Genomic DNA, 13650 nt, shown 5'->3' with positions numbered 1-13650 from the left:
CACCATGTGTAAAGTTACAAAGCTTTCAGGTTTAAGTCTCAGTTATACAATGCTCAAACACCCATCCCTTCACCAGTGCACATATTCCACCACCAAGAATCACGATATACCTCTCCCCTTCCCCCCACCTCCCCAGCTCCCCACCCCGCATGTGTAACTGGTAAATTTCACTTACTTTCACTTTACTTTGATTACATTCAATATTTCAACAAAAAATTTCACTATTATTGATTTGGAGTTTCTCCCCCCTAAAGTCGACCTGCTGAAAAGAAAGCATTTGGTAATTTGTTTTCCATTGCTGAGAATGAAGAGATATAAGGTCAGGAGGCCGCACTAGCAGCAGCATAGTTTTGGATTTCTGTATTTTAGTATTTTAGTAACTAAGTCCAGAGAAATGTCTGCCAGGAATCGCAACATTGTAAGCTTGTACCTCTCAGCTACTTTATATTCCACATATGAGTGCGATCTTTCTATGTCTGTCTCTTTCTTTCTGACTCATTTCACTCAGCATGATACTTTCCATGTTGATCCACTTATATGCAAATTTCATGACTTCATGTTTTCTGACAGCTACATAGTATTCCATTGTGTAAATATACCAAAGTTTCTTTAGCCAATCATCTGTTTTCGGGCACTCTGTTTTTTTCCATATTGTGGCTATTGTAAGCAGAGCGGCAGTGAACATGGAAATGCAGATGTCATCTCTACTATACCCTTTTGCCTCTCCGGGAAACATTCCCAGGAGTGATATTGCTGGGTCAAATGGGAGCTCAATTTCTAACTTTTTGAGAATCGTCCATATTGTTTTCCAAAAGGGCTGAACCAGTCGGCATTCCCACCAGCAGTGAAGGAGAGTCCCTTTATCCCCACATCCACGCCAACACCGGTTGCTTTTGTTTTGGGGAATGTGGGCCAGTCTCTGTGGTGTGAGATGATATCTCATTGTTGTTTTGATCTGCATCTCCCTGATGATTAGTGATGTTGAACATTTTCTCATGTGCCTCTCAGCCATTCGGATTTCTTCTTTGGAAAACTTTCTGTTCATTTCATCACCCCATTTTTTGATTGAGTTGGCAGTTTTCTTCTTGTGGAGTTCAACCAGTGCATTGTATATCCTTGTTATCAACCCTTTATCGGATGGGTACTGCATAAATATCCTTTCCCATTCTGTGGATTGTCTTTGTATTTTGGTCACTGTTTCTTTTAAGTTGCAGAAGCTTCTTAGTTTGAGATAGTCCCATTTATTTATCTTTGTTTTCACTTGCTTGGCCAGTGATGTGTCAGCTTTGAAGATACCTTTGGCTTCAATGTCGTGGAGGGTTTTGCCAACCTTATCTTCAATGTACCTTAGAGATTCTGGTCTGATGTTGAGGTCTTTAATCCATTTTGATCTGATTTTTGTACATGGTGATAGATGGAGGTCTAAGCCCTTTTTTTTGCATGTAACCGTCCAGTTTTGCCAGCACAATTTTTTAAACATGCTTTCCTTGTTCCACTTCACATTTCTTACTCCCTTATCAAATATTAGATGATCATATGTTTGGGGGTGTATGTCAGAGTATTCAACCCTGTTCCATTGGTCTGCAGCTCTGCCTTTGTTCCAGCACCATGCTGTTTTAATGACTACCGCTTTGTAGTAGAGTTGGAAGTTGGGGAGGTTGATTCCTCCCATTTTCTTTTTCCCAAGGATTGCTTTAGCTATTCATGGGGGCTTATTGTTCCATTTGAATTTCAGGGGCTCTTACTCCATTTCTTTGAAGAATGACAGGGGTATCCCTATAGGGATCGCATTGAATTTGTACAATGCTTTGGGGAGACTTGCCATTTTGACAATATTAATTCTTCCAATCCATGAGCAGGGGATGTCTTTCCATTTCCTTGTGTCCTCTTTTATTTCCTGAAGTAGTGTTTTATACTTTTCATTGTACAAGTCCTTTACCTCCTTTGTTAAGCTGATTCCGAGGTACTTGATTTTTTGAGGCGCAATTGTGAACGGGATTGCTTTTCTCAGGTCACTTTCTTCTCTCTCATTATTTGCATATAGGAAAGCCATGGACTTTTGGGTATTGATTCTATAGCCTGCAACTTTACTATACGAGTCTATTGTTTCTAGGAGTTTCTTGGTAGAGGTTTTAGGGTTCTCTAGGTATAGTATCATATCATCTGCGAATAGTGAGAGCTTGATTTCTTCCTTTCCTACCTGAATGCCCTTAATATCTTTTTCTTGCCTAATCGCTATTGCAAGTACTTCCAGTACTATATTGAACAGAAGTGGAGAGAGTGGGCATCCTTGTCTCGTCCCTGTTCTCAGAGGGAAGGCTCTTAGTTTTTCCCCATTGAGGATAATGCTTGCCATAGGCTTGTGATAAACAGCTTTGACTATATTGAGGAAGGTCCCTTCTATACCCATTTTGGCGAGTGTTTTCATCATAAACGGATGCTGGCTCTTGTCGAATGCTTTCTCTGCATCTATTGATATGATTATATGATTCTTTTCTTTTGTTGATATGATGGATTACATTGATTGATTTCCGGATTTTAAACCATACTTGCATCCCCGGGATGAATCCCACTTGGTCGTGGTGTATGATCTTTTTGATGAGTTGTTGAATTCTATTTGCTAATATTTTGTTGAGAATCTTCGCATCTGTGTTCATCAGGGATATTGGCCTGTAGTTTTCTTTTTTTGTGGTGTCTTTGTTTGCTTTTGGTATTAGGGAGATATGAGCCTCATAGAAACTCTTTGGGAGGGTTTCTGTTTCTTCAATTTCCTGGAAAAGCTTGAGAAGGACTGGCAAATGGTCCTCTTTAAATGTTTGGAAGAACTCGCTAGTGAATCCGTCTGGACCTGGGCTTTTGTTTTTGGGAAGATTTTTGATTACCATTTCAATTTCCTTGATGTTAATTGGACATAGTTGAGTTTTAGACATATAATATGGCAGCATTAATCCCACCGGCAATATCAACTCCCCTCCACCAATGCTCCCAGGTTTCCTCCCAGGTCCCCTCTTGCCACCAGCCTGCCCTCCTGACAGGTACCTACTTTCTGAGTTTTGTTGTTAATATTTGGGTCTCAATTTCAGTGCTGATGTCTTGGTGGTTTGAATATTTGGCACTATCAATTCTTAACATCACCTTTGTACCTGGCTCCCCTGACCTGAACCCTGTTGCTTCTCATCTGTCTTTTCTCCCCCTCCCCTCCACTCTTTCTTTCCTTCTCCTCCCTATACCCTGGGACCAAGTTTGAACTGCACTTCTTATCCAGTTTTCTAAATACCACACATAAATGATACCATCCTCTGTGTATCTTTCTTCTTCTGACTTACTTCATTTAACATGATACCTTCCAGTTCCAGCCCGTTGTCACTAATTGCATAGTTTCATCATTCCTGTGTAGTATACTGTGCATATGTGTTACATCTTCATGATCCACTCCCTGTTGTTAGACATTTAAGTTGATTGCAGATCTTAGCTATTATACTGATTGCCACAATTAATAACTGTGTGTATGTTCTTTTGAATGAATGTTTTTCTGTCCTGGGGATAAACACTCAAAATTGGAATTGACAGGTCACATGGGACCCCAGTTCTGAGTTTATTGAGTATGGTCAATATTGACTTCCACAGGGGTTGGACCAGACAGCATTCCTACCAGTAGTAGATGAGGGTTCATTTTTCACCACATCCCTACCAAGAAAGATCATTCCCAATATTTTTGACATGTGTGATTTTCACTGGTGTAAGATTTCTTTTGAATGATCTTACATTGAGAAAACATCCCAGAGACATTCTTCCTTAAATTTTTTCCTTAGTTCAGTTCACTTTGATAGGTAACTGTTTTACTAGTTTTCAATTACGTGTTTTGGGTTTTTACTTGTTGGTTAGGATGGAGCGATAGCACAGTGGGTAGGGCATTTGCCTTGCACGTGGCCGACCCAGGTTTGATTCCTCCGTCCCTCTCAGAGAGCCTGGCAAGCTACCGAGAGTATCCTGCCCACATGGCAGAGCCTGGCAAGCTCTCCGTGGTGTATTCTATATGCCAAAAACAGTAACAAGAAGTCTCAGAATGGAGACATTACTGGTGCCTGCTGGAGCAAATCAATGAACAACGGGACAACAGTGCTACATCCTACTTTGAGCTTGAGTACATTTGTTGGTTTGGTTTGGTTTTAGGGCTATATCCAGTGATGCTCAGAGGTTATTCCTGTCTCTATACTAAGAAATTACTCCTGGCAGTGCTCAGGGGACCATAGGATGCCAGGGATAGAACCTGGATTTGCTGCATGCAAGACAAGCACCCTACCTACTATTATATCTCCCAGGACCCATACTGTTATACTGGAATTCACCACCTCTGAGCATGTAGAGCTCTTTTTTATTCTCCCTCCCCCACATTTTTTTTTTGTAATTTTGGGAGACCATGCAATGCTGGAACTTGGCCCAGTATATCCCAAACATGCACCTTAGCTCTGAGCTATCTCAGCCCTGTCATTCTCTTTTATAGCTATATAGATCTTTTATAGCTATATAGCTTTTATAGCTATATAGATCTCTTTCATAGCTATTTAGCTATATAGATCTGCATTATGTAACTTTTATAGCTATATAGATCTGCATTATGTAACTATGCTAGACATTTGAATTACTTAGTCCTTTTCAATTACTGGTGATAATCTATACATTAGAAAATATAATCTATAATAGAAAATATAATCTGACTCTGTATTTTAAGATTGAAAACAGGATAATTGGATTGAAAACAGGATAATTTATGCCAGTGTTCACCACTGTATTGAACCAGCTTTGCCATCATTTGCTATAAGAATATGCAAATGGTCTGCACTTATATTATGCACATATTATAGTATGTAAAGTCTTATTCCTTTATATTCCTTTATATATACTTTATATGCCATTCATATTCCTTTATATATATATACTTTATATGCCATTTTCAAAAAATCTTTACCTACAAATGTTAAATATCTATTGCAGTGTATAAAAGTTTATAGTTATATTGATTATATTATATAAATATATAATATATTTGGTTATTTATTACATACATATTTGGTTATTTATTACATACATATTACATACATTTATTACATATCCATATAGATGAGTGGGAAAGGAAAATGTGGTACATATTAGACTATTATTCAGCTACAAAAAAGGGATACACTTCTGATGCATAAGATTCTAAGGTGAATCTTAGAAAATATTATAAGTAAAACAAGCCAGACACAAAAGAACAAATATTGTATGACTTCATTTATAAGAATGACTTTAGAATCATGAAGTTCATAGACAAAAGGTAGATTAAATGTTTCTAGAGATCCAGAAGAGAATACAGAGAGTTATTAGATATGGAATTTCTGAGGGGGTGAAAACTTACGGAAATAATGATAGTACTGTTCCATAAATGGATTCATGCCAGAGAATTTTATGCTTTAAAATGGTTAAACTCGAACATACGACAATAAGGAAGTTTTTCGACCTAAACATCATCAGCAAATCTCTTCACAAAATTAGGGATCAGTAAGAGAAATCTGTAGAGACTATCCAAAGCTATTGAATTATTTAGTAGCAACTCTGGAGACATGAGTTTGATTTGAAAGAGAAGGGAACACCAAGTAAAATGTGGTTGGAGATCCCGCGCGGGAAGGGAGATGCGTGCTGAAAGTAGACTAGAGACTGAACAGGATGGCCACTCAATACCCCTATTGCAAACCACAACACCCAACTGGAGAGAGAGATCAAAAGGGAATACCCTGCCACAGAGGCAGGGTGGGATGGGGGGAAGATGGGTTTGGGGGGTGGGAGGGATACTGGGTTTATTGGTGGTGGAGAATGGGCACTGGTGGAGGGATGGGTTTTCGAACATTGTATGAGGGAAAAACAAGCTTGAAAATGTGTAAATCTGTATCTGTACCCTCATGGTGACTTACTAATTAAAGAATTTAAAAAAACCCAAAAAACATTAGAAGGGTGCTTAAAACATTTGTATTTTGATCCATGACAGGTTACATGACAGGGATTAGGAAGATAGTACAGGGGTAAAATACTTGCCTTGTATATGACCAACCCTAGTTTCAGTCTTCAGCACTGCATATTGACACGTAAGCCATAAATCAATCCTAAACATACCTGATATGATTTTTTTTAAAAAAAGAAACCATTGAAATATTGAATGCAATCAAAGTGAAAGTAAAGTGAAATTTATTAGTTACATAGGCAGGGGGGCTAAGGCTGGGGGAGCTAGGGGCATGGGGGGGTTAGGGGTGTGGGGGTGCAGGGTGGAGCTATACTGGGATTCTTGGTGAAGGGATGGGTATTCGAGCATTGTATAACTGAGATTTAAACCTGAAAACTTTGTAACTTTCCACATGGTGACTCAATAAAAAAATTAAAAAAAAGAAACCATACCATTACAAATATTTAAAATAAAATTTAGCAATCATTCTTAAATAATTCTTTTCCTAACAGCTATCATTTTCTAGACCAAGAAAAAATTCAACCCTAGAATTAATAAAACTAGACTTTTGAAAATCTCATTTTAAAAGGTTTGGACAGAAAAATTGCCTTTCCAAAGGCAAATAGTAATTAAAAACGCTCTTGCATCCTAGTCATTTTGGTCATTCATTAATTATATAATTACTTAATGTGTCATCTGGCACTAAGAACTGGGAATATAATAGTGAACAAAACATAAATTCTATGTCCTTAAAGAGTTCTTAGAGTGCTAGAGACTTAACATGGCAGTAAAGCATTTAACTTGGCATCTTATTTGGTTTCCCGAGTTCGTTAAGAGTGATCCCTGAATGTAGAGCTAGGAGTAAGCCCTGAGCACCACCAGTTGTGCCCCCCAAAACAAAAAACAATAACAAACAATTCTTACAATTTAAGAAACAGTCCCACAATGATGAGATAGTGTGACAATTTTGGCTACAGTACCATGAGTGGGCATTTCAGAGGGTCTTTGGGAAAAAATAAAAGACAGAATATCTGCTCCTTGGTTGAAGTTCCATTTCTAAAATTTTGAGTAAAACTTGAGCAATCTTTATTCTTTGGAAATCTTCTAATTTTAAAATATGTATTTCAGTGTCTGAAAACAGCAAATTATTGCTGGTACTGGTACACCATGTTGAAACTTACTCTGAAATTTGTTACTTCAGCTGTGGAATTATTACCATCCTTTTTCCTGAGCTCATTAAAATCCAGCACATAGCAGAGTTCCTGATGTGTGAATGGAGGTTCACTCAATAAGTGAATAAAGACTCCCCAAATCAAATCCTCCTATTGAATCAAAGTAATTCTATCTCTGTGGTATTACTTTATCTTAGTGCGAATTTCTTGATATTGACATGGCCTGAACATTTAGACTGTCATTCTTTACTAACTGAACATCAACATATCCACCCCCAAAAGATAAACCTGTATTTTTTCCTCCCCTCCATTTTTTTAAAAATCGAATCACCATAAGGTACAGTTACAAAGCTTTAATGATTGAGTTTCAGTCATAAAATGATCGAACACCCATCCCTCCACCAGTGTACATTTCCCACCACCAATGACCTCAGTATTCCTCCTGCCACCCTCCTGCCACCCCTCTGCCTCTATGGCAATTTCCTTCTTATTCTGTCTACTTTTGGGCATTATGTAAACCTTAATTTTTGTTCTAATAAAAGGTTATCTCAAATTTCCATAGCCAAAACTTTTTTGAGAAATACAACTAGTCCTCTTTTTAAAAATTTGACACCAAAACTATTGAAAGATGAAATGTGTAGATAAATATGTAGGTCTTTGGTTATTTTGTTAAATGTGTTTACCATATTGTCTGCAGTTTAGAACTTTTTTATGGCATCATTTATTAAGAACAGATTCTATTGGCATTATTCTCCAAGGGTAACTATTTATTTTATTCAAATTTTCAGGTAAAGAAGATACCCCCTCACTACTTGGGCTCTGTGGCTCTCTAACGTCAGTGGCAAGTTACAAATCTCTAACAAGCCTAAAATCCAATGACTGCCTTGCAAGTCCTACTACAGATATGACAAGTCCAGGCCTAACTCCATCCTGAAACATCTTATGTAAAAGCCAAAAGTTTGTATGTTGCAAATGTTCTCTTCACTAAAGTCTGATTGCTGGGAAAACTTTTGGAATTTTCTATTGTTCTGGCCTATGTCTAGAATTCAATTGCTTATATTAGAGAATTCCACCTACTCCATGTAAATTTCTGAATGAAAAGAAATTGATCCTGCCATTTTTCATTTTAAAATTCTTATGTCACTGTGGAAGTTTAAAAAATGGATCAACTTTTGAAAAACCTTTCCAGGATCCTCTAATTTAATAATTCACTATGAGCACTATGTTGCAGTTATTCAGCAGGTTTTCATATATTTAAATATGATTCCCAGTCTCGGTTGAAGGTTTTATTCCAGAGATGAAAGCAAAATACTTTTGCTTTTATTTAATTATGAAAACAGCTAAAATTACTTATTTTACTTTTATTAACTTTTTCCTAGGTTCTAGCATTTGATGCCTTGCTTTTACTATAAGGATCTCAGCTGCAGTTTCTTACTGGCTTATTCAGTTTTTCTTTGATGGTTATCATTATCAAGTTAACATCACAGTCAACATTTTATAAATTTTGTAGAATGTGCCTTTGGGCAGCTAAGAAACTTGTTAGAATCATAGGGAAGGTGTTTTACAAGATTTTAGACCACTTAGGTTTTAATGAATGTTTGATTTCCCCCCAGATTTCTTTAAAAGTATATTTTAAAATCTGATCAAATATGCTTCAAAAGTTGGAGACATGTAAAATGTAGGATAGATGTGAAAGATATTTTATCAGGAGAGATTTCAAATTCAGTTCAGGGTTTGTAATGTTTTTAGTAAGGGTTAGAAGGATGATCACACACACTGAATGTCCGACCGCAGAGCTGTTCTTTTCTCCTTGTGCACAGTGAATCGGTCATGTATGTTTACAGGTTCTATCATTAGTTGTGCCACAATCCCATTTTAAAATTGATGTGGATGTTAAAAATCTTACATTTCTACAGGTTAAAAAAAAAGTAAGTTTTGTTTTCTTAAAAAAAAAAAGCTATGAGCCGTATTTTAAATCTTTTTGCAACATTTGAAATAAGTATACCTTTGTCCCCCCAAATTCCACCGTATTGAAAGAGAAAATGAGTATGAAGTATATTTTCTATTGTAATATGAGGAAAACATGATCAGTTGTGCCAAAGAAGTTTTATATATTGTTTACATGAAGAGGCTACCATACTTATTGGGGACTTCATATGCTATTTTTTTTAAATTAAAAAACATAATACTCAATTAGTAGCTTTGACATTTGGTAGACAGGGAAAACTGTTTCTTTTAAAACAATTAATTTTATTGAGAGGAAGCAAGAAGAGCTAAACTTACCACATTCATTCTTTGTATTAGAAGTGTAGGACTGTGGTGGTTCTCTGCAACATTTAAAGCTTTACTCTCAAAATTGGAATTTAAGATAATAGGTAGTAACAAGACTAGTCTTCTAAGATGACAATTCAAACAGCATAATTTCAGGGACAAAGGAGACCTGGAAGCCCTTAAAATAGGTTATTATCTTAGATAAACCAGAACATACTCAAGAGCTTTATTTCTTTAGCTTAAGGCTTTAGCTTTAGTACTTGTAGAAATGCAAATATTCTTGAAAAACGTACCTTTAGTCTACTTTTAATTTTTTTATACTTTACTGTGAATGAGGCATCCAAAGCATTTTTTAATGAGCACAGTGAATGAGAGGAAGGTGTAAAATGAGGATGAAGAAACCTCATTTCTTTAAGGAAGTAGGAAACGGTTTAGGAGAACTTCAGAAATTATAGGCTAGCCTTAAACACTCTTGCTCCTTTCCTATGAACTATCAGGATGTTTAAATACTTTATCATTCACAGTCCATTCTCAACTATCATTATCCTTTAGTAATTAAAACACACTTAGATTTTTCCATACATTTTTATAATATAGAAGACATTCAAGATTCCATAACTGAGAACATTTTTCAGATTTGTCTATGTAGTAATTTGTGCATATTAATATGCTGCTAAATGCAGATTTAAACATGACATCTGAGGATCATGACTTTTCCTCCTTTCTTGGAGCTCTTGGTAAAAGATTCTGCTAATGTGAATTCAGGTTTCTACACTGTTCATTCTACACTCGTTAGAAGAGAGTTTGTTAACATTTGCATGAAGAAACGATGTCTCAATCTTTAGTTTTAGTGGAAGTAGTCGTTCACTTACCTTCTCCAAAGTAGAATGCTGAGTTAAAAGCTAATGTTTCCATGTGTATTTTGTTCCTTGATGTACAATACTTGTTGCATGTATATTAAACATTTTTTTTTACCTGCATTTGTGGTATAATTTTTCCCTGAGAAGTTACTTGATTCAGATTGAGAAGTTTCTTGATTCAAACACTGAACAGTTGTTTCAACAAATTTGGCAAATGTTTCAGATGTGAAACACTAATATGAAAATTGTCTTGGAGAAATCTTTATTTCAACATATGAAATCTGAAGTGATATGGTAAAATGGTGGTTCTAATGGTGTTGCTGATTTAATGTCTAAATAGCCACCTATGTTTCCTTATCTGTAATACAGAAACATCTACATTTCTTGGCAGCTTTGTGATAACATCAGAATGATGTCAGCAGAAATGAGATCATGAGGGTAAATTTTTATTTTTTGCTTTTTGGTTGACACCCAGTGATGCTCAGCAGTTACTCCTGGCTCTGAACTCACTCCTGGTGGTGCTCTGCGAACCAATATGGGATGCCAGGTATCGAACCCAGGTCAGCTGTGAGCAAGGCAAATACCCTGTCTCCTGTACTATTGCTCTAGCTCCATGAGGGTAAATTCTTAAGAGGTTAAATGTCAAACACAAGCTACTATGATTTATGACAGACATAAACTGTAACAAGGAAAGTAAATTGTACTTATTTAATTAATCATCTATCTTTACTAAGGTTAAATTCAAGTTTTTAAGTGGTTAAGAATGTATTCCAAATCTACAATTATGATAAAGTTTTGGTAAAGTTCCTTTGTTAGGTGAAATCACCTGTCTTAATACAATAGCAAAGAAGCTTTTGTTTAGCATTACATTAGCATCTGTTTTATTAAACAGCAGTTTTAAAAAGATGGGAGAAGATGAAATTATACTGATATCATTATTGTAGCTTTTAAAATGATAGTTTAGTTCAAATCTCAACTTTTGATTATTGTTAAACAGGGTATCTTACTATTCATCTATTTCCCATACTGACAATTATTTTCTTAAAAGACAACTAAAACCAGAGTTTCACTGCACAACACCTCACCTTACTACATAGGGACACATTCTGATGTTTTATGTACTTTTATGTGCTAAACTCAGCATTACTTTTTTTTCCCACTTTTTTTAGCACTGTCGTCCCGTTGTTCATCAATTTGCTCAAGTGGGCACCAGTAATGTCTCCATTGTGAGACTCGTTGTTCCTGTTTTTAGCATATCAGTTACGCCACGGGGAGCTTTCCCGGCTTTGCCGTGCAGGTGGGATATTCTCAGTAGCTTGCCAGGCTCTCTGAGGGGGACGGAGGAATCAAACCCAGGTCGGCCATGTGCAAGGCAAACGCCCTACGCACTGTGCTATCACTGATGTGAAGAGAAAAGAACATTAATTCTTGTTAAAGGGTTTTCCCTTAACTCCTCCAAGTTTCCTCTTAATATTTTTAAATCAAATTTCTTCCTATAGAGTTAATCTTCTGTTGCTCATGTCTACATGACTAATTTTCATTGTTTAAAAAAATTATAATTTTAAGTAGGTTTAATCAACCAACCAATTCCTAATTCTTCATTTTATACAAAATGGAGAAGCAAATCTCTCTCTTGTTGACAAATAATTCAGACAATAACTGTGAACAACTAAATCTTCACATTTTCATAAAAGCAGATAAAGCTTTAATCTCTCCCTGGTGATATTTTATTAATATTCTTCATCTCACTTTGTCATATGAAACTACACTCATATGACAAGAACCTTTCCTTTTTCCTTTTGTGACTGGTAAGGTGATTTTTGATGTATTCTTTCTCTTTAGATTACAGACAAATTTTGTTTGATTTAAGTATGGAAAGGGAAATTAGTAGTTCTTTACAAGCCAGACTGTTGATGTTATATTCCTCTCAGGTGACTTCCAAAAATGTGTTAGGTTTTTTTTTTTTCCTTTTACTTCTTCTTTTTTTTTTTTTTTTTTTTTTGCTTTTTGGGTCACACCTGGCGATGCACAGGGGTTACTCCTAGCTCTGCACTCAGGAATCACTCCTGGCAGTGCTCAGGGGACCATATGGGATGCTGGGAATCGAACCTGGGTTGACCGCATGCAAGGCAAATGCCCTACCCGCTGTGCTATTGCTCCAGCCCCCTTCCCTTTACTTCTTTTTCAAGCAATGAAAAGGCCTTTGGGTACAGTTGATTTCTTTCATGGGTTTGGGATCCTGTTTGGAAATAAATCTTATACTTGAAAACTTAGAACAGTGTAACAATATAATTCTACACAAATCAATCGCTAGCAAGTGTTCTCTAAATTAGCTGAGGCCAGATGGCCACTGTGATGAGGGTGCGCTTCACTGCTCTGTGAAAAGTTGGAGTTGGTGTTTTGAAAAAATTAGAGTTTATTGGTAAGAATGAAAATAACATTCAAGTATACTTGCCAAGTGTAAGATAAATATGAACAATCACTCTATGTATAAAACTTGGTGAAAATAAGCAGACTAATTAAGGAGATGGGGTGCTGGTGAGGAGATGGTGTGCTGGGGAAGGGATGGGGCGTTGGGGAGAAGACAAGGTGCTGAGGGAGCAGATGATGGGGAGGAGATGGGGTCCTGGGGAAGAGACGAGGTGCTGGAAAGCAGACCATATTTTACAGAGGTCGAACAATGAACTTACTTCAAGTTAAAAGGTATCTTCAAGTAGTTTTTATTTGAAGAAGATTCCAGTAGAACAGAAAATTACAGTGGGTAAGACACTTGCCTTGCATGCAGCCAATTCAGGTTCAATTCCTGGGCACCACAGTAGCAAGCCATGAGAACTGACAGGTGTGCCCCCCCACACCCGGCAAGTACACACACACACACACACACACACACACATATGTGATATATGTGTATATACTGTCACTGTCACTGTCATCCTGTTGCTCATCGATTTGTTCGAGCGGGCACCAGTAACGTCTCCATTGTGAGACTTGTTACTGTTTTTGGCATATCGAATACACCACGGGTAGCTTGCCAGGCTCTGCCGTGTGGGCTAGGTACTCTTGGTAGCTTGCCAGGCTCTCCTAGAGGGACAGAGGAATCGAACCCAGGTCGGCCGCATGCAAGGCAAATGCCCTACCTGCTGTGCTATTGCTCCAGTCCAAATATGTATATACACAATATACATAAACATATGAATATATGTTCATATGTTTATGTATATATATATATACACATACACACATAGTTTAATACTAAAAAATGTAAAAATACTGATGTTGGAGAAAAAAGAAAATAGCGCTTTCTGATTAGTTATTCCAATTTCTTTTTGCTTGCTCATACTTTGGCACAGGAGCTTCTGACTACATTTCC

At 36.9% G+C, this 13650-nt stretch overlaps 1 protein-coding gene across 3 annotated transcripts in view; it reads left to right on the top strand.

The window, feature by feature from the left end:
* RUNDC3B (RUN domain containing 3B) overlaps positions 1-10400 on the top strand; it is a 142770-nt gene extending 132370 nt beyond the window's left edge. For all 3 annotated transcript variants that reach the window (XM_055137919.1, XM_055137780.1, XM_055137846.1), the window contains one exon: positions 7938-10400. In XM_055137919.1, the coding sequence (XP_054993894.1) occupies positions 7938-8083 (146 nt within the window). In that variant the 3' untranslated portion in view covers positions 8084-10400. The remainder of the gene's footprint in view (positions 1-7937) is intronic.
* Positions 10401-13650: the final 3250 nt, after the last annotated feature.

This window comes from Sorex araneus, chromosome 1, assembly GCF_027595985.1.
Source record: "Sorex araneus isolate mSorAra2 chromosome 1, mSorAra2.pri, whole genome shotgun sequence".
NCBI classification, from domain to species: Eukaryota; Metazoa; Chordata; class Mammalia; order Eulipotyphla; family Soricidae; genus Sorex; species Sorex araneus.
Note: the sequence above shows the minus strand (reverse complement) of the source record. Positions and strands in the feature narration are given on the sequence as shown.